Source organism: Agelaius tricolor, unplaced genomic scaffold, assembly GCF_023055355.1.
Source record: "Agelaius tricolor isolate 1412-34295 unplaced genomic scaffold, bAgeTri1.0.p SCAF_88, whole genome shotgun sequence".
NCBI classification, from domain to species: domain Eukaryota; kingdom Metazoa; phylum Chordata; class Aves; order Passeriformes; family Icteridae; genus Agelaius; species Agelaius tricolor.
The window spans coordinates 681,332-702,576 of record NW_027269348.1 but is presented as its reverse complement, the minus strand read 5'-3'; the positions used below and the strand labels follow the sequence as shown (position 1 = coordinate 702,576).

General features: G+C 49.1%; 1 protein-coding gene and 1 long non-coding RNA gene across 6 annotated transcripts in view; both read right to left on the bottom strand.

Moving 5' to 3' along the window:
• Positions 1-21,245, bottom strand: part of SMARCA4 (SWI/SNF related BAF chromatin remodeling complex subunit ATPase 4) — a 61,096-nt gene that overhangs the window by 2,961 nt on the left and 36,890 nt on the right. For 2 of the 5 annotated variants that reach the window (XM_071418588.1, XM_071418590.1), the window contains exons 24-32: positions 20,372-20,418; positions 20,002-20,168; positions 16,216-16,379; positions 13,364-13,591; positions 9,031-9,108; positions 6,111-6,329; positions 4,142-4,392; positions 1,920-2,028; positions 766-867 (exon numbers count right to left, since the gene is read on the bottom strand). In XM_071418588.1, the coding sequence (XP_071274689.1) occupies positions 766-867; positions 1,920-2,028; positions 4,142-4,392; positions 6,111-6,329; positions 9,031-9,108; positions 13,364-13,591; positions 16,216-16,379; positions 20,002-20,168; positions 20,372-20,418 (1,365 nt within the window). The other 3 variants (XM_071418589.1, XM_071418592.1, XM_071418591.1) reach the window with 3 other exon arrangements.
• Positions 10,395-13,356, bottom strand: LOC139585725 (uncharacterized). Its single transcript, XR_011677261.1, has 2 exons — positions 11,639-13,356; positions 10,395-11,507 (listed from the first exon to the last, which is right to left on the bottom strand). It is a non-coding gene; the product is annotated as an uncharacterized lncRNA (long non-coding RNA).

The following is a 21,245-nucleotide window of genomic DNA, read 5'->3' as shown; positions in this document are numbered from 1 at the left end:
ATGGTCAGTCATGGTCACCCATGGTCATCCTTGGTCACCCATGGTCAGTCATGGTCACCCATGGTCACCCATGGTCCGTTGTGGTCACCCATGGTCAGTCATGGTCACCCATGGTCATCCTTGGTCAGTCATGGTCCCCCATGGTCACCCATGGTCACTTTCAGTCATGGTCATGGTCACCCTTGGTCCTTTGTCAGTCTTGGTCAGTTCTGGTCATTCTGGTCAACGCTACCAAGTCCTGGTCACCCATGGTCACTCATGGTCACCCATGGTCACTCATGGTCACCCATGGTCACTCATGGTCATTTCTGGTCAGTCATGGTCACCCATGGTCACTCATGGTCAGTTCTGGTCCCTCATGGTCACTTCTGGTCATCCTGGTCAGTCCTGGTTACCCCTGGTCATTCTTGGTCACTTGTGGTCACCCATGGTCACCCATGGTCACCCATAGTCACTCATGGTCAGTTCTGGTCACTCCTGGTCATTCCTGGTCAGCCCAGGTGCCACCCCAGGTTGTCCCCCCCAGGTTGTCCCCCCCAGGTTGTCCCTCCCAGGTTGTCCCCCCCGGGCTGTCCCACCAGGGACCCCTCCAGGTTGAAGGTCTGGGCGTTCTGGCCCAGGTTGTCCAACCCCAGGTTGTCCCCCCAGGTTGTCCCCCCAGGCTGTCCCACCAGGGACCCCTCCAGGTTGAAGGTCTGGGCGTTCTGGCCCAGGTTGTCCCTCCCAGGTTGTCCCCCCCAGGTTGTCCCCCCCAGGTTGTCCCACCAGGGACCCCTCCAGGTTGAAGGTCTGGGCGTTCTGGCACAGCAGCATCACGTCCTTCTCCAGGTCGTTCAGGCTCCGGTATTTGTGGTTCCGGATCCGTTCCTGGGCGGGAGGAACCGGGCTCAGGGTGGGGCCTGGTGGAGCCCAGCGGATCCTGGTGGACCCCACTGGACCCTGGTGGAGCCCAGGAGATCCTGGTGGACCCCAGCGGAACCTCCAGGAACCTCAAGGATCCACTGGTGGGTCCTGGTGGACCCCAGCAGAACCTCCAGGAACCTCCAGGAATCTCCAAGAACCTCAAGGATCCACTGGTGGACCCCACTGGATCCTGGTGGACCCCAGGAGATCCTGGTGGACCCCAGCAGAACCTCCAGGAACCTCCAAGAACCTCATGGACCCACTGGTGGGTCCTGGTGGATCCCAGGAGATCCAGGTGGACCCCAATGGACCCTGGTGGGCCGCAGTGGGTCCTGGTGGACCCCAGTAGATCCCGGTGGACCCCGATGGATCCTGGTGGACCCCAGTGGATCCTGGTGGACCCCAGTAGATCCTGATGGGCCCCATTGGATCCTGGTGGATCCTGGTGGATCCCAGTAGATCCTGGTGGACCCCAATGGACCCCAGTAGATCCTGGCGGGCCCCATTGTACCCTGATGGACCCCAGTAGATCCAGGTGGACTCCATTGGATCCTGATGGACCCTGGTGGACCCCATTGGATCCTGATGGACCCCATTGGATCCTGATGGACCCCATTGGACCCCGGTGGATCCTGGTGGACCCTGATGGACCCCAGTAGATCCTGGTGGACCCCATTGGACCCCGGTGGATCCTGATGGACCCCAGTAGATCCTGATGGACCCCATTGGACCCTGGTGGACCCCAGTGGACCCTGGTGGACCCCACTGGACCCTGATGGACCCCAGGAGATCCAGGTGGACCCCGGTGGACCCTGGTGGACCCCATTGGATCCTGGTGGACCCCAGTGGTGGACCCCAGTTGATCCCGGTGGATCCTGATGGACCCCGGTGGATCCTGGTGGACCCTGATGGACCCCATTGGACCCTGATGGACCCCATTGGATCCTGGTGGACCCCAGTAGATCCTGGTGGGTCCCATTGGACCCCGGTGGACCCTGGTGGGCCCCATTGGGTACCTTGATCTTCTTGAAGTCCACGGGCTTGCGGATGAGCTCGTAGTACTCCGGGAGCTCCTTGCGGGACGGGAGCTGGATGAAAACCTCGCTCAGCTGGCGCCCGCTGCTGCTGCGGGGGGACACGGGGGGTCAGGACGCGGCCTTCCTCACCATCGTCATCATCACCGTCATTGTCATCACCACCATCATCGTCACCACCATCATCATCATCTCATAAACGGGCGTCAGGACGCGGCCTTCCTCACCATCGTCATCGTCAGCATCATCAGCATCATCATCCTCATCACCATCATCATCATCGTCATCATCAGCATCATCATCATCAATCATCGTCAGCATCATCATCAGCATCATCATCATCAATCATCGTCATCCCATAAACGGGCGTCAGGACGCGGCCTTCCTCACCATCGTCATCATCGTCATCATCAGCATCATCATCAGCATCATCACCATCATCATCAATCATCAGCATCTCATAAATGGGCATCAGGACGCGGCCTTCCTCACCATCATCATCATTGTCATCATCAGCATCATCATCATCATCACCATCATCATCATCATCAGCATCATCATCATCATCACCATCATCATCAATCATCATCATCCCATAAACAGGCGTCAGGACGTGGCCTTCCTCACCACCACCACCATCATCATCACCACCACCATCATCATCATCGTCAGCATCAGCATCATCTCATAAACGGGCGTCAGGACGCGGCCTTCCTCACCATCGTCATCATCATCATCATCAGCAGCATCATCAGCATCATCACCATCATCATCAATCATCATCAATCATCAGCATCTCATAAATGGGCATCAGGACGCGGCCTTCCTCACCATCATCATCATTGTCATCATCAGCATCATCATCATCATCACCATCATCATCATCACCATCATCATCAATCATCATCATCCCATAAACGGGCGTCAGGACGCGGCCTTCCTCACCATCATCATCATCAGCATCATCATCAATCATCATCATCATCATCAATCATCATCATCATCATCATCACCATCATCATCATCAGCAGCATCATCATCAGCAGCATCATCATCATCATCATCATCATCATCATCCTATAAACGAGCATCAGGACGCGGCCTTCCTCACCACCATCATCATCATCATCATCAATCATCCTCCTCATCCTCATCCTCGTCATCCCATCATCTTCATCCTTGTCCTCATCATCCCATCATCCTCATCCTCAGTATCTCAGGAACCTCATGGAACCTCCAGGCCCAGCAGAACCTCCAGGAACCTCATGGAACCTCATGGAACCCTCAGGCCCACCAGACCCTCCAGGCCCACCAAGCGTCCTCCTCACCTGTCCTTGTACTTGATGATGTCCAGGCCCACCAGAAACCCCCAGGAACCTCCAGAACCCCCAGGAACCTCATGGAACCTCATGGAACCTCCAGGCCCAGCAGAACCTCCAGGAACCTCATGGAACCTCCAGGAACCCTCAGGCCCACCAGACCCTCCAGGCCCACCAAGCGTCCTCCTCACCTGTCCTTGTACTTGATGATGTCCAGGCCCACCAGAAACCCCCAGGAACCTCCAGGAACCTCCAGAACCCCCAGGAACCTCATGGAACCTCATGGAACCTCATGGAACCTCCAGAACCTCCAGGAACCTCCAGGAACCCTCAGACCCACCAGAACCTCCAGACCCACCAGAACCTCCAGAACCTCCAGGAACCTCATGGAACCTCATGGAACCCTCAGGCCCACCTGGAACCTCCAGGCCCAGCAGAACCTCCAGGCCCAGCAGACCCTCCAGGAACCTCCAGGAACCTCATGGAACCTCCAGGCCCACCAGACCCTCCAGACCCTCCAGGCCCACCAGGTGTCCTCCTCACCTGTCCTTGTACCTGATGATGTCCGGGCCCACCAGAAACCCTCAGGAACCTCCAGGAACCTCCAGGATCCTCCAGGAACCCTCAGGCCCACCAGACCTTCCAGGCCCACCAGACCCTCCAGAACCTCCAGAACCTCCAGGAACCTCCAGGAACCTCATGGAACCCTCAGGCCCACCCAGAACCTCCAGACCCACCAGAACCTCCAGGAACCTCCTAGAACCTCCAGACCCACCAGAACCTCCAGACCCACCAGAACCTCCAGGAACCTCATGGAACCTCCAGAACCTCCAGGAACCTCATGGAACCCTCAGGCCCACCAGACCCTCCAGGTGTGCTCCTCACCTGTCCTTGTACTTGATGACGGCGTCCACGATCTTGCGCATCTTGCGGGTCAGGGGCGGTGGGTTCGGGGACAGCTTCTCGGCCGGGGGCCGCCCCCGCTTCTTCTGCTTCCGAATCTCCTCGTCCTTGTCCCGGCTCCGGGCGCCCGCCGGGGGTCCCGGGGGTCCCTCGGGCTCCCGCTTGCGCTTGCGGGAGGACTTCTTCTGGCGGACCTCCTCCTCGATCTCCTCCAGGGTGCCCTCCTCGATGGCCTGGGGGTGAGGAACCAAGGGGATTTAGGATCTACAGGGGTTTGGGATCATCCCAATCCCAGAGGACTTCTTCTGGCGGACCTCCTCCTCGATCTCCTCCAGGGTGCCCTCCTCGATGGCCTGGGGGTGAGGAACCAAGGGGATTTAGGATCTACAGGGGTTTGGGATCATCCCGATCCCAGAGAACTTCTTCTGGTGGAACTCCTCCTGGATCTCCTCCAGGGTGCCCTCCTCGATGGCCTGGGGGTGAGGAACCAAGGGGATTTAGGATCTACAAGGGTGGTGGAGCCAAAGGGGTTTGGGATCTGCAGGGGTTTGGGATCATCCCAATCCCAGGGGAGTTCTGAGTCCTCCTGGATCTCCTCCAGGGTGCCCTCCTCAATGGCCTGGGCTGGGGAGCCAAAGGGATTTAGGATCTAAAGGGTGGTGGAGCCAAAGGGATTTGGGCTCATCCCAATCCCAGAGAACTTCTTCTGGCGGACCTCCTCCTCGATCTCCTCCAGGGTGCCCTCCTCGATGGCCTGGGGGGAGCCAAGGGGATTTGGGATCATCCCAGTTCCAGGGGATTTGGGATCTGCAGGAGATGGGATCTGCAGGGGTTTGGGATCATCCCAATCCCAGAGGATTTGGGGTCATTGGGATTTGGGATCTGCAGGGGTTTGGGATCTGCAGGTGTTTGGGATCATCCCAATCCCAGAGGATTTGGGGTCATTGGGATTTGGGATCTGCAGGTGTTTGGGATCATCCCAATCCCAGAGGAGTTCTGAGTCCTCCTCGATCTCCTCCAGGGTGCCCTCCTCGATGGCCTGGGGGTGAGGAGCCAAGGGGATTTGGGATCATCCCAGTTCCAGGGGATTTGGGGTCCTTGGATTTGGCATCTCCAGGGATTTGGGATCCTTGGGCCTGGAGATCCTTGGGATTGAGGATCCCCAGTGATTTGGGCTCCTCACCATGGTGCTCCCACCCCACCAGGTGCCACCACCCAGATGCCACCACCAGGTTCCACCACCAGGTTCCATCACCAGGTTCCACCAGGTGCCACCACCAGGTGCTACCACCAGGTGCTCCCACCCAGATACCACCCCCAGGTGCCATCATCAGGTTCCACCACCAGCTTCCACCACCAGGTTCTACCACCAAGTTCCACCCCCAGGTTCCACCACCAAGTTCCACCACCCAGATACCACCAAGTTCCACCACCAGGTTCCACCACCAGGTTCCACCAGGCTCCACCACCCAGATACCACCAGATGCCACCACCAGGTTCCACCCCCAGGTTCCACCACCAGGTTCCACCCCCAAGTTCCACCACCCAGATGCCACCACCAGCTTCCACCACCCAGATACCACCAGGTGCCACCACCAGGTTCTCCCACCCAGATACCACCACCAGATGCCACCACGGGGTTCCACCACCAGACGCCATCACCCAGATACCACCAGATACCACCACCAGGTTTCACCACCAGGTGCTCCCACCCAGGTTCCACCACCAGGTTCTACCACCAGGTGCCACCACCCAGATACCACCAAGTTCCGCCACCAGGTGCTCCCACCCGATACCACCCCCAGGTTCCACCCCCAGGTTCCACCCCCAGGTGCCACCACCCAGATACCACCACCAGATGCCACCACCAGGTACTCCCACCAAGATGCCACCATCAGATGCCACCACCAGGTGCCACCAACCCAGGTGCCACCAGCCAAGATGGTCCCACCTTGAGCCACTGCTTCTCGGTCAGCGAGTCGCTGTAGTCGACCTCCTTGCGGTGCCGGGAGCCGCGGCCGAACATCTTCTCCTCCTCCTCCTCGCAGGTGAGGCGCTCGACCTCGGCGTCGTCCTTGAGGATCCACGACGGGAGCTCGTCCTCCTCCATCAGCCGCGGCTTCCGCTTGGGGTTCCGCGCCTCCTCCCGCCGCCGGTCCAGGTCCATGCGCTGGCGGTGGGGCGGGGAAAGGGTCACTGGGGCGGGGACGGCTGGGGTGGGGTGGGGACATCTGGGGTGGGACTGGGGACATCTGGGGTGGGATCGAGGAGATCTGAGGTGGGACTGGGGACATCTGAGGTGGGACTGGGGACATCTGAGGGTCACTGGGGCGGGGCGGGGACGACTGGGGTGGGGTGGGGACATCTGGGGTGGGATTGGGGACATCTGGGGTGGGATCGAGGAGATCTGAGGGTCACTGGGGCGGGGTGGGGACGGCTGGGGTGGGACTGGGGACATCTGGGGTGGGACTGGGGAGATCTGAGGTGGGATGGGGTGAGGGAACATCTGAGGTGGGATCAGGGATGGGCTGAGGGAACATCTGAGGTGGGATCAGGGATGGGGTGAGGGAACATCTGAGGTGGGATTGGGACCATGTGAGGTGGGATGGGGTGAGGGAACATCTAAAGTGGGATTGGATTGGGGAGATCTGAGGTGGGATCAGGGAGATCTGAGGTGGGATGGGGTTGGGGACATCTGAGGTGGAGTTGGGGAGATCTGAGGTGGGATTGGGGTTTGGAGTGAGGGAACATCTGAGGTGGGATTGGGGCCATCTGAGGTGGGATGGGGTGAGGGAACATCTGAGGTGGGATGGGGGAGATCTGAGGTGGGATCAGGGAACATCTGAGGTGGAACTGGGGACGTCTGGGGTGGGACTGGGGACATCTGGGGTGAGATCAGGGACATCTGAGGTGGGATCGAGGAGATCTGAGGGTCACTGGGGTGGGGCGGGGACGTCTGGGGTGGGGTTGGGAGATCTGGGGTGGGATCAGGGATGGGGTGAGGGGACATCTGAGGTGGGATCGGGGTTTGGGATGGATCATCTGAGGTGGGATCAGGGAGATCTGAGGTGGGATGGGTGAGGGAACATCTGAGGTAGGATCAGGGATATCTGAGGTGGGATTGGGGACATCTGAGGTGGGACTGGGGTTTGGGGTGAGGGGACATCTGAGATGGGACTGGGGAGATCTGAGGTGGGACTGGGGAGATCTGAGGTGGGACTGGGGAGATCTGAGGTGGGATCAGGGAGATCTGAGGTGGGGTTGGGGTTTGGGGTGAGGGAACATCTGAGGTGGGACTGGGGACATCTGAGATGGGATGGGGTTGGGGAGATCTGAGGTGGGATCGGGGTTTGGGATGGATTTCTGAGGTGGGATTGGGGAGATCTGAAGTGGGATGGGGTGAGGGAACATCTGAGGTGGGATTGGATTGGGGACATCTGAGGTGGGATTGGGGTTTGGGATGGATCTTCTGAGGTGGGATCGGGACCATGTGAGGTGGGATGGGGTTGGGGAGATCTGAGGTGGGATCAAGGATGGAGTGAGGGAACATCTGAGGTGGGAATGGGGACATCTGAGGTGGGACTGGGGAGATCTGAGGTGGGATCAGGGACATCTGAGGTGGGATTGGGACCATCTAAGGTGGGATGGGGTTGGGGAGATCTGAGGTGGGATCAGGGAGATCTGAGGTGGGATGGGGTTGGGGACATCTGAGGTGGGATGGGGTGAGGGAACATCTGAGGTGGGATGGGGTTGGGGAGATCTGAGGTGGGATCAGGGAGATCTGAGGTGGGACTGGGGTTTGGAGTGAGGGAACATCTGAGGTGGGATTGTGGCCATCTGAGGTGGGATGGGGTGAGGGAACATCTGAGGTGGGACTGGGGAGATCTGAGGTGGGATTGGGGTTTGGGATGGATCTTCTGAGGTGGGATGGGGTGAGGGAACATCTGAGGTGGGATCAGGATTTGGGACGGATCATCTGAGGTGGGATTGGGGACATCTGAGGTGGGATCAGGGTTTGGGATGGATCCAAAGGGGATCGGGGCCATCCGGGGTTGGATGGGATTTCTCCTGCTCATCTTCCTCCTCATCTCCTGCTCCTCTTCCTCGGGAGATCTTCCTCCTCTCCCATCTCCTCCTCTCCCATCTCCTCCTCCTTCTCTTCTTCCTCACTTCCTGCGCCTCTTCCTCCTCCTCCTCCTCCTCACAAGATCCTCATCTCCTGCTCTTCTTCCTCATCTCCTTCCTCCTCCTCCTCCTCCTCACAAGATCCTCATCTCTGGCTCCTCTTCCTGCTCCATTTCCCTCCTTCTCCACCTCCTCCTCCTCCCGCCCTTCCTCCCTCTCCTCCTGCTCTTCTTCCTCCTCACCAGATCCTCATCTCCTCCTCTCCTCCTCCTCCTGCCCTTCCTCCCTCTCCTCCTCCTCCTCATCTCCTGCTCTTCCTCCTCCCATGATCCTCATCTCCTCCTCCTCCTCATCTCCTTCCTCCTCCTCTTCCTCCTCACCAGATCCTCATCTCCTCCTCTTCCTCCCTCCCTTCCTTCCTCCTGCTCCTCCTCCTCCTCATCTCCTGCTCCTCTTCCTCCTCACCAGATCTTCATCTTCTCCTCCCGCCCTTCCTCCCTCTCCTCCTCCTCCTCATCTCCTCCTTCTCCTCCTCCTCCCACCCTTCCTCCTCTCCTCCTTCTCCTCCTCCTCATCTCCTGCTCTTCCTCCTCCCATGATCCTCATCTCCTCCTCCTCCTGCCCTCCCTCTCCTCCTCCTCCTCCTCCTCCTCCTCCCGCCCTTCCTCCCTCCCCGTTCCCCTCCTCCTCCTCATCTCCTCCTCCCGCCCTTCCTCCCTCCCCGTTCCCCTCCTCCTCCTCCTCACCATGAAGAGGTCGAACTCCTCCTCGTGCCGTGCGATCATCTGGTTCACGGTTTCATCATCGGGGACCTCATCTTCCTCCTGGAAAACCCAAATTTGGGCCTTCACCCACGGCCCCGCGGCCCCGGGGACCTCCTGGGGCCCATTTTGGGGCGATTTTGGGGCGTTTTCAGCAATTTTGGGGGTTTTTTTCGCTCGTTTTTGGGTGGTTTTAATGAGGTTTTTTTTTGCTCATTCGTGGGTGGTTTTTCAGGTTTTTTTGCTCAATTTTGGGTCATTTAAATGGGATTTTTTGCTCATTTTTGGGTGGTTTCAATGGGATGTTTTGGGTGGTTCTGTTTGAGTTTTTTTGCTCATTTGTGGGTGGTTTTGGTGGGATTTTTTGCTCATTTTTGGGTGGTTTCAATGGGATTTTTAGGTGAATTCATTTGGGGTTTTTTGCCCATTTTTGGGAGGTTTTAATTGGGTTTTTTTGCTCATTTTTGGGTGGTTTCAATAGATTTTTTGCCCATTTTTGGGTAGTTTTAATGGGATTTTTTGCCCATTTTTAGGTCATTTAAATGGGGTCTTTTTGCTCATTTTTGGGTGGTTTTAATGGGGTTTTTGTGCTCGTTTTTGGGTGGTTCTTTTGCGATTTTTTGCTCATTTTTGGGTGGTTAAAATGGTTTTTTTTGCTCAATTTTGGGTCATTTAAATGGGATTTTTTGCTCATTTTTGGGTGGTTTCAATGGGATTTTTTGGGTGGTTTTGGTGGATTTTTTGCTCAATTTTGGGTGGTGTTAATGTTTTGGTTTTTTTTTTCTCAATTTTGGGTCATTTAAATGAGGGTTTTTTGCTCATTTTTGGGTGGTTTTTTCGTTTTTTTTGCTCATTTTTGGGTGGTTTTAACGGGATTTTTAGGTGAATTCATTTGGGGTTTTTTGCCCATTTTTGGGAGGTTTTAATTGGGTTTTTTTGCTCATTTTTGGGTGGTTTTAATGGGATTTTTTGGGTGGTTTGAATGAATTTTTTGCCCATTTTTGGGTCATTTAAATGGGGTTTTTTGCCCATTTTTTGGCGGTTTAAATGGGATTTTTTTGCCCATTTTTGGATGGTTTCAATGGGATTTTTTGGGTGGTTTCAATCGATTTTTTTGCCATTTTTGGGTGGTTTTAATGGGATTTTTTGGGTGGTTTCAATCGATTTTTTTGCTCATTTTTGGGTGGTTAAAATGGTTTTTTTTCTCATTTTTGGGTCATTTAAATGGGATTTTTTGCTCATTTTTGGGTGGTTTCAATGGGATTTTTTTCCCATTTTTGGGTGGTTTAAATGGGATTTTTTAGGTGGCTCTTTTGGGGTTTTTTTCCCATTTTTAGGTCATTTAAATGGGGATTTTTTGCTCATTTTTGAGTCATTTAAATGGGGATTTTTGCCCATTTTTGGGTCATTTAAATGAGGTTTTCTTCTCAATTTTGGGTCATTTAAATGGGGATTTTTGCTCATTTTTGGGTGGTTTTAATGGGGTTTTTGTGCTCATTTTTGGGTGGTTTTATTGGATTTTTTTGCTCATTTAAATGGGATTTTTTTGCCTATTTTTGGGTGGTTTTGGTGGGATTTTTTGGGTGGTTTCAATGGGATTTTTTTGCCCATTTTTGGGAGGTTTTAATGGGGTTTTTTGCCCATTTTTGGGTGGTTTAAATGGGATTTTTTTGCTCATTTTTTGGGTCATTTAAATGGGATTTTTTGGCTCATTTTTGGGTGGTTTCAATGGGATTTTTTGGGTGCTTTGAATCAATTTTTTGCCCATTTTTGGGTCATTTAAATGGGGTTTTTTTGCCCATTTTTGGGTGGTTTAAACAAATTTTTTTGCTCATTTTTGGGTGGTTTAAACAAATTTTTTTGCTCATTTTTGGGTGGTTTAAACAGAATTTTTTGCTCATTTTTGGGTGGTTTAAACAGAATTTTTTGCTCATTTTTGGGTGGTTTAAACAGATTTTTTTTGCTCATTTTTGGGTGATTTCAATGATTTTTTTTCACTTATTTTTTTACTTTTTCCTGTATTTTTACCCATTTTGGGCTATTTTAATCCCTATTTCTTATTTTATTTCTTTATATTTCAACTCATTCCAGGTTGGTTTTATCTCAATTTGGGGCATTTTAATATTTTCAATTTTTCTCTGTCATTTCCAACTCATTATTTTTGCCTTTTTTAGGCTCTATTTTATTCATCTGGAGTTGTTTCAATAGAATTTGAATTTTTCCTCATTTTCACACATTTTTATTTTTATTTTTTTCCTCACCTCATTTCGACTTTCAGGCAAATTTTGTCCATTTTTAAGTCTTTTTTTTTTGGCCGTTTTTAACTCATTTTTGCCCGAATTTTGGCCATTTTTTCTCCTTTTTCAGCATTTCCAACTCGTCCTGCTCCTCGTGCTCCATGAACCAACCACACTTTACATTTTATTTCTTTTTCCCTCATTTTATATTTTATTTTTTCCTACCTCGTCCTGCTCCTCGTGCTCCATGAATTAATCACATTTTATATTTTATATTTTATTTATTTTTGTACCTCATCCTGCTCCTTGTGCTCCATGAATTAATCACATTTTATATTTTATTTTATTTTTCCTACCTTGTGCTCCATGAATTAATCACATTTTATATTTTATTTCTTTTTCCCTCATGTTATATTTTATTTTTTCCCTACCTCATCCTGCTCCTTGTGCTCCATGAATTCATCACACTTTACATTTTATTTCTTTTTCCCTCATTTCATATTTTTATTTTTGTACCTCGTCCTGCTCCTCGTGCTCCATGAATTAATCCCATTTTATATTTTAATTTTTTCCTACCTCATGCTCCATGAACCAACCACACTTTACACTTTACATTTTATATTTTATTTATTTTTCCCTACCTCGTCCTGCTCCTCGTGCTCCATGAATCAACCACACTTTATATTTTATTTCTTTTCCCCTCATTTTATATTTTTATTTTTCTACCTCGTGCTCCATGAACCAATCACACTTTATATTTTATTTCTTTTTCCCTCATTTTATATTTTATTTTTTCCTACCTCATGCTCCATGAATCAACCACACTTTATAATTTTATTTCTTTTTCCCTCATTTTATATTTTATTTCTTTTTCCCTCATTTTATATTTTATTTTTTCCTACCTCGTGCTCCATGAACCAACCACACTTTATATTTTATATTTTATATTTTATTTCCCTACCTCGTCCTGCTCCTCGTGCTCCATGAATTAATCACATTTTATATTTTATATTTTATTTATTTTCCTACCTCGTCCTGCTCCTCATGCTCCATGAACCAACCACACTTTCTATTTTATATTTTATTTATTTTCCTACCTCGTCCTGCTCCTCGTGCTCCATGAATTAATCACATTTTATATTTTAATTTTTTCCTACCTCGTGCTCCATGAATTAGCCACACTTTACATTTTATTTCTTTTTCCTCATGTTATATTTGATTTCCCTACCTCATCCTCCTCCTCGTGCTCCATGTATTAATCACATTTTATATTTTTATTTCTTTTACCTCGTCCTGCTCCTCGTGCTCCATGAATCAATCACACTTTACACTTTACATTTTATATTTTATATTTATTTTTCCCTACCTCATCCTCCTCCTCATGCTCCATGAGCCAACCACACTTTATATTTTATATTTTTTTTCTTTTACCTCGTCCTGCTCCTCGTGCTCCATTAATTAATCACATTTTATAATTTTATTTCTTTTACCTTGTCCTGCTCCTCGTGCTCCATGAACCAACCACACTTTCTATTTTATATTTTATATTTTATATTTTATATTTTATATTTTATATTTTATTTTTCCCTACCTCGTCCTGCTCCTCGTGCTCCATGAACCAACCACACTTCACATTTTACATTTTATATTTTATTTTCCCTACCTTGTCCTGCTCCTCGTGCTCCATGAATTAATCACATTTTATAATTTTATTTCTTTTACCTCGTCCTGCTCCTTGTGCTCTATGAACCAACCACACTTTATATTTTTATTTATTTTACCTCGTCCTGCTCCTCGTGCTCCATTAATTAATTACATTTTATATTTTATATTTTATTTTTCCCTACCTCGTCCTGCTCCTCATGCTCCATGAACCAACCACACTTTCTACTTTACATTTTATATTTTATATTTATTTTCCCCACCTCGTCCTGCTCCTCGTGCTCCATGAACCAACCACACTTTATATTTTATATTTTATATTTTATTTATTTTTCCCTACCTCGTCCTGCTCCTCGTGCTCCATGAACCAACCACACTTTACACTTTACATTTTCTATTTTATATTTATTTTTCCCTACCTCGTCCTGCTCCTCGTGCTCCAGGATGGCCTGCAGGAAGGCCCTGCGCTCGTGGCTGGAGGATTTCTGGTCGAACATCCCGGCCTGGATCACCTTCTGGTCCACGTTCAGTTTGTACTTGGCGGCCGCCAGGATTTTCTCCTCCACGCTGTTGACGGTGCAGAGGCGCAGCACCCGCACCTCGTTCTGCTGCCCGATGCGGTGAGCGCGGTCCTGGGCCTGCAGGTCCTGGGGAAACGGGGGTGGTGATGGGGTTGGGAGGCTGAAAAAATTCAATTTGTGGGGTGGAAAAGTGATGGGGGTGAGGCCTGAGGGGGTGTGGGGGGGATAGCGGAAAAAAATCCCTGGGTTTGTCCTCAAAAATCTGGATTTTGTACTCAAAAATCCCTGAAAAAATCCATTTATTGGCCTCAAAAATCCCTGAAAAAATCCATTTATTGGCATCAAAATTCATGATTTTGTACTCAAAATCCCTGGAGTTTGTCCTCAAAAATCCCTGAAAAAATCCATTTATGGGCCTCAAAAATCCCTGAAAAAATCCATTTATTGTACTCAAAAATCCCTGAAAAATCCATTTATGGGGATTGGAAGTGATGGGGGGTGAGGCCTGAGGGGGTTTTGGGGAGGATAGGTGAAAAAATCGCTGAAAAAATCCATTTATTGTACTCAAAAATCCCTGAAAAATTCAATTTGTGGGGCGGAAAAGTGATGGGGGGTGAGGCCTGAGGGGGTGTGGGGGGGATAGCGGAAAAATTTCTGATTTTTTTCCTCAAAAATCCCTGAAAAAATCCATTTATTGTACTCAAAAATCCCTGAAAAAATCCATTTATTGGCCTCAAAATCCCTGAAAAAATCCATTTATTGTCCTCAAAATTCATGATTTTCTCCTCAAAAATCCCTCAAAAAATCAATTTATTGACCTCAAAAATCATGATTTTGTACTCAAAAATCCCTGAAAAATTCCAGTTGTGGGCCTCAGAATTCATGGGGGATGAGGCCTGAGGGGGTGTGGGGGTGATAGGTGAAAAAAATCCCTGAAAAAATCCATTTATGGGCCTCAAAATTCCTGAAAAAATCCATTTATGGGCCTCAAAATCCCTGAAAAAATCCACTTATTGGCCTCAAAAATCCTGAAAAAATCCATTTATGGGCCTCAAAATTCCTGAAAAAATCCATTTATGGGCCTCAAAATCCCTGAAAAAATCCATTTATGGGCCTCAAAATTCATGATTTTGTACTCAAGATCCCTGGGTTTATACTCAAATTTCATGGGGGGATGAGGCCTGAGGGGGTTTGGGGTGATAGCGGAAAAAAATCCCTGGGTTTGTCCTCAAAAATCTGGATTTTGTACTCAAAAATCCCTGAAAAAATCCATTTATTGGCCTCAAAAATCCCTGAAAAAATCCATTTATTGGCATCAAAATTCATGATTTTGTACTCAAAATCCCTGGAGTTTGTCCTCAAAAATCCCTGAAAAAATCCATTTATGGGCCTCAAAAATCCCTGAAAAAATCCATTTATTGTACTCAAAAATCCCTGAAAAATCCATTTATGGGGATTGGAAGTGATGGGGGGTGAGGCCTGAGGGGGTGTGGGGGGGATAGCGGAAAAATTTCTGATTTTTTTCCTCAAAAATCCCTGAAAAAATCAATTTATGGGCCTCAAAATCTCTGATTTTGTACTCAAATTTCATGGGGGGATGAGGCCTGAGGGGGTGTGGGGGTGATAGGTGAAAAAAATCCCTGAAAAAATCCATTTATGGGCCTCAAAATCCCTGAAAAAATCCATTTATGGGCCTCAAAATTCCTGAAAAAATCCATTTATGGGCCTCAAAAATCCCTGAAAAAATCCATTTATTGGCCTCAAAATCCCTGAAAAAATCCATTTATGGGCCTCAAAATTCCTGAAAAAATCCATTTATTGGCCTCAAAACTGATGTGGGGATGAGGCCTGAGGGGGTTTTGGGTTGCTCAGTTGGGTTTTGCCTTGACTTTGGGGCCATTTTTGTGTTCAGTCGGGTTTTGGATTGCCCAGTTGAGTTTTGGGTCGATTTTTGTGTCAATTTTTGTCCCAGTTGAGTTTTGAATTGCCCAGTTGGGTTTTGCCTTGCCTTTGGTGCCATTTTTGGGATCAGTTGAGTTTTGGGTTGGATTTTTGTGTCAGTTTTTGGCCCAGTAGGGTTTTGGATGGGTCAGTTGAGTTTTGGGTCAATCAGTTGAGTTTTGGGCTGAATTTTTGTGTCAATTTTTGTCCCAGTTGAGTTTTGGTTTGCCCAGTTGAGTTTTGGTTTGCCCAGTTGAGTTTTGGTTTGCCCAGTTGCCTTTTCCCTTGCCTTTGCTGCCAGTTTTGGGTCAATCAGTTGGGTTTTGGGTCAATCAGTTGGGTTTTGGGTCAATCAGTTGGGTTTTGGGTCAATCAGTTGGGTTTTGGGTCAATCAGTTGAGTTTTGGATTAAATTTTTGTGTCAATTTTTGTCCCAGTCAGGTTTTGGTTTGCCCAGTTGAGTTTTGGGTTGGATTTTTGTGTCAGTTTTTGTCCCAGTTGAGTTTTGGGTTGCCCAGTTGAGTTTTGGGTTGAATTTTGTGTCAATTTTTGTCCCAGTTGAGTTTTGGATTGCCCAGTTGAGTTTTGGATTCAATTTTTGCGTCAGTTTTTGTCCCAGTCGAGTTTTGGTTTGCCCAGTTGAGTTTTGGTTTGCCCAGTTGCCTTTTCCCTTGCCTTTGCTGCCCTTTTCCCACCCACCCCCATTTCCCCCCAACCTTTTGCGCTCTCCATCCTCTCGACACCCCCAGCTCCTGATCCGATTTTTTTTTGGGGGGCTCCACCTCGAGGCCCCTCTCCCCCGGCCCTACCTGGTGCGGGTTCCAGTCGCTGTCGAAGATGATGACGGTGTCGGCCGACTGGAGGTTGAGGCCGAGGCCGCCGGCGCGCGTGCTCAGCAGGAAGATGAAATACTCGGAGCCGGGCTCGTTGAACGTCTTCAGCAGCATCCCCCGGTCCTCGGCCTTGGTGGTGCCTGCAACCCCAGGCGGGCGTCAGGGCCGGCGCCGGAACCGCTTCCGGAAGGTTCCCGTTGGGGAAAGGGGGGGATCCCCATTGGATTGAGTTGGATTCCCATTGAATTGAAGTGAATTCCCATTCCCAGTCCCATTGGGATTGGTGGTTCTGGAAGGTTCCATTGGGAATGGGGGATCCCCATTGGATTGAGTTGGATCCCCCATTGAATTTAATGGAATTCCCATTCCCAATCCCACTGGGATTGGTGGTTCTGGAAGGTTCTGGAAGGTTCCATGGGGAATGGGATTCCCATTGAATTCCCATTGAATTCCCATTGGGATTGGCGGTTCCGGAAGGTTCCGTTGGGGAAAGGGGGGGATCCCCATTGGATTGAGTTGGATTCCCACTGAATTGAAGTGAATTCCCATTCCCAGTCCCATTGGGATTGGTGGTTCCGGAAGGTTCCATTGGGAATGGGGAATCCCCATTGGATTGAACTGGATTCCCATTGAATTTAATGGAATTCCCATTCCAAATCCCACTGGGATTGGTGGTTCTGGAAGGTTCTTTTGGGAATGGGATCCCCATTGAATTCCCATTCCCAATCCCAATGGGATTGGTGGTTCTGGAAGGTTCCGTTGGGGATGGGGGATCCCGATTGGATTGAGTTGGATTCCCCATTGGATTTAATGGAATTCCCATTCCCAAATCCCATTGGGATTGGTGGTTCTGGAAGGTTCTTTTGGGAATGGGATTCCCATTGAATTCCCATTGAATTCCCATTCCCAGTCCCATTGGGATTGGTGGTTCCAGAAGGTTCCGTTGGGGAGGGGGGATCCCCATTGAATTTAATGGAATTCCCACTCCCGATCTTCAACGGGATTGGCGGTTCCGGAAGGTTCCATTGGGAATGGGATTCCCATTGGATTGAATTGGATTCCCATTGAATTCCCATTCCCAATCCCATTGGGATTGGTGGTTCTGGAAGGTTCCGTTGGGGATGGGGATCCCCGTTGGATTCCCCATTGGATTTAATGGAATTCCCATTCCCAAATCCTACTGGGATTGGTGGTTCCGGAAGGTTCCATTGGGAATGAGGGATCCCCATTCAATTTAATGGAATTCCCACTCCCGATCTTCAACGGGATTGGCGGTTCCAGAAGGTTCTGTTGGGAATGGGGGATCCCTGTTGGATTCCCACTGAATTGAAGTGAATTCCCATTCCCAAATCCCACTGGGATTGGTGGTTCCAGAAGGTTCTGTTGGGAATGGGATTCCCATTGAATTCCCATTGGGATTGGTGGTTCCAGAAGGTTCCATTTTGAATGGGATTCCCACTGAATTTAATTGAATTCCCATTCCCAATCCCATTGGGATTGGTGGTTCCGGAAGGTTCCGTTGGAATTTTGATTCCCATTGAATTCCCATTGAATTCCCATTCCAAATCCCATTGGGATTGGTGGTTCTGGAATGTTCCGGAAGGTTCCATGGGGAATGGGATTCCCATTGAATTCCCATTGAATTCCCATTGGGATTGGTGGTTCCAGAAGGTTCCGTTGGGGATGGGGGATCCCCACTGGATTTAATGGAATTCCCATTCCCAATTCCCACTGGGATTGGTGGTTCTGGAAGGTTCCATTGGGAATGGGATTCCCATTGAATTGAGCTGGATTCCCATTCCCAATCCCACTGGGATTGGTGGTTCCGGAAGGTTCCGTTGGGAATGAGGATCCCCATTGAATTTAATGGAATTCCCATTCCCAGTCCCATTGGGATTGGTGGTTCTGGAATGTTCTGGAAGGTTCCATGGGGAATGGGATTCCCATTGGATTCAGTTGAATTCCCAGTCCCAATCCCACCCTGTTCTGACCCAATTAATCTGATCGATTAATTTTTTTTTTCCATATTGGGGATTTTTTCCCAATTGGGAATTTCCCAATTCCCAATCCATTGGGGGTGGATTGGGATTTTGGGGGGAAATTGGAGATTTTGGGGGGTGGATTGGGAAAATTGGAGATTTTGGGGGGGTGGATTGGGAAAATTGGGGATTTTGGGGGTGGATTGGGAAAACTGGAGATTTTGGGGGTGGATTGGGATTTTGGGGGAAAATTGGAGATTTTGGGGGGAAAATTGGAGATTTTGGGGGGTGGATTGGGAAAATTGGGGATTTTGGGGGTGGATTGGGAAAATTGGAGATTTTAGGGGTGGATTGGGATTTTGGGAGAACATTGGAGATTTTGGGAGAAAATTGGGGATTTTGGGGGGGTGGATTGGGATTTTGGGGGAAAATTGGGGATTTTGGGAGAAAATTTGAGATTTTGGGGGGGTGGATTGGGAAAATTGGAGATTTTGGGGGGTGGATTGGGAAAATTGGGGATTTTGGGGGTGGATTGGGAAAATTGGAGATTTTAGGGGTGGATTGGGATTTTGGGAGAACATTGGAGATTTTGGTGGAAAATTGGGGATTTTGGGGGAACACTGGGGATTTTGGGGGTGGATTGGGAAAATTGGAGATTTTGGGATTTTGAGAGAACATTGGAGATTTTGGGGGGAAAATTGGAGATTTTGGGGGGAACATTGGGGATTTTGGGGGTGGATTGGGATTTTGGGAGAAAATTGGAGATTTTGGGGGAAAATTGGGGATTTTGGGGGAACACTGGGGATTTTGGGGGGAAAACTGGGGATTTTGGGGGTGGATTGGGGAATTTTGGGAGAACATTGGAGATTTTGGGGGAAAATTGGGGATTTTGGGGGAACACTGGGGATTTTGGGGGTGGATTGGGAAAATTGGAGATTTTGGGATTTTGGGGGAACATTGGGGATTTTGGGGGAAAACTGGAGATTTTGGGGGGAAAATTGGGGATTTTGGGGGGTGGATTGGGAAAATTGGAGATTTTGGGGGTGGATTGGGATTTTGGGGGAAAATTGGAGATTTTGGGGGGAAAACTGGGGATTTTGGGGGAAAATTGGAGATTTTGGGGGAAAATTGGAAATTTTGGGGGTGGATTGGGATTTTGGGGGGTGGATTGGAAAAATTGGAGATTTTGGGGGTGGATTGGGATTTTGGGAGAACATTGGAGATTTTGGGGGGAAAATTGGAGATTTTGGGGGTGGATTGGGAAAATTGGGAATTTTGGGGGTGGATTGGGATTTTGGGGGGAAAATTGGGGATTTTGGAGGTGGATTGGGAAAACTGGAGATTTTGGGGGTGAACTGGTAAAACTGGAGATTTTGGGGTGGTGGATTGGGAAAATTGGAGATTTTGGGATTTTGGGGGAACATTTGGGATTTTGGGGGAAAATTGGAGATTTTGGGGGATGGATTGAGAAAACTGGAGGTTTTGGGGGATGGATTGGGAAAATTGAAGATTTTGGAGGTGGATTGGGAAAATTGGAGATTTTGGGGGTGGATTGGGATTTTGGGAGAACATTGGAGATTTTGGGGGAACATTGGAGATTTTGGGGGGAAAACTGGAGATTTTGGGGGGAACATTGGAGATTTTGGAGGTGAATTGGGAAAATTGGAGATTTTGGGATTTTGAGAGAACATTGGAGATTTTGGGGGAAAATTGGGGATTTTGGGGGGAAATCTGGGGATTTTGGGGGTGGATCCACCCCAGCCCAGCCCAGGCAGGCACTCACCATCCAGCCTGAGGTATTTGAAGCCACGATAAGCGAAATAATCCTCCATGATGGTCATCAGGGAGGTCATCTGGCAGAAGAGCAGCACCTTGTGGTTGGTGGCCCTGAGTTTGGGCAGGATCCGATCCAGGAGCTCAAATTTCCCAGAGGCTCGGTACAAATCCAGCCTTGGGTGGATAAAAATGACCAAAATTAGAAAAGGAAGAAAAAAAAAATGAAATTCGAGGTCGAAAATTTGGCGTTTTCTTCTCTGTTGGGATCATCTGGGATTCGTGATTTGGGGTTGGTTCATTTTCCATTTTTAGGGAAATTCTGTTTGGAAATTCACGGATTTCCAAAATTCCAGGAATTCCCAAAATTTGTCACTCACCCCTGCACGATGCCGCCCGTGAAGCCCAAGTGCTCGGAGAAGGATTCCTGGAAACGGAGAGGAGAAATGGTGACAAAAAGCAGCAGAAATTACCCCAAAAAATAAAAATATAAAATCTGGAGCTGCCTTCAGGAACCCTCAGTTCCCTCAGGAAGCTGGGGAGGAAGAAGAGGATGGATTTTTTTGGGGTGGAAAACACAGGGATGGAAAGTTAGGCCTGATTTGGTTCATCTTTGATGGGTTTAGCTCTGTTTGGGTTTAACCCTGTTAGGCTTAACCCTGGTTTTTATTTATCCCAGTTTTGTGGGGTTAATCCCAGTTGGGTTTATCCCAGTTGGTTTTAACCCTGGTTTTTATTTATCCCAGTTTTGTGGGGTTTAACCCTGTTGGGTTTATCCCAGTTGGTTTTAACCCTGGTTTTGGTTTATCCCAGTTTTGTGGGGTTTAACCCTGTTGGGTTTATCCCAGTTGGGTTTAACTCTATTGGGTTTAACCTTGTTGAGTTTATCCCTGTTTGGGTTTAACCCTGTTGGGTTTATCCCTGTTGGGTTTAACCCTGTTGGGTTTAACCCTGGTTTTGATTTATTCCACTTTTGCTGGGTTTAACCCTGTTGGGTTTAACCCTGTTGGGTTTATCCCTGTTTGGGTTTAACCCTGGTTTTGGTTTATCCCAGTTTTGTGGGGTTTAACCCTGTTGGGTTTATCCCAGTTGGGTTTAACCCTGGTTTTGGTTTATCCCAGTTTTGTGGGGTTTAACCCTGTTGGGTTTATCCCAGTTGGGTTTAACCCTATTGAGTTTAACCCTGTCGAGTTTATCCCTGTTTGGGTTTAACCCTGTTGGGTTTATCCCTGTTGAGTTTAACCCTGTTGGGTT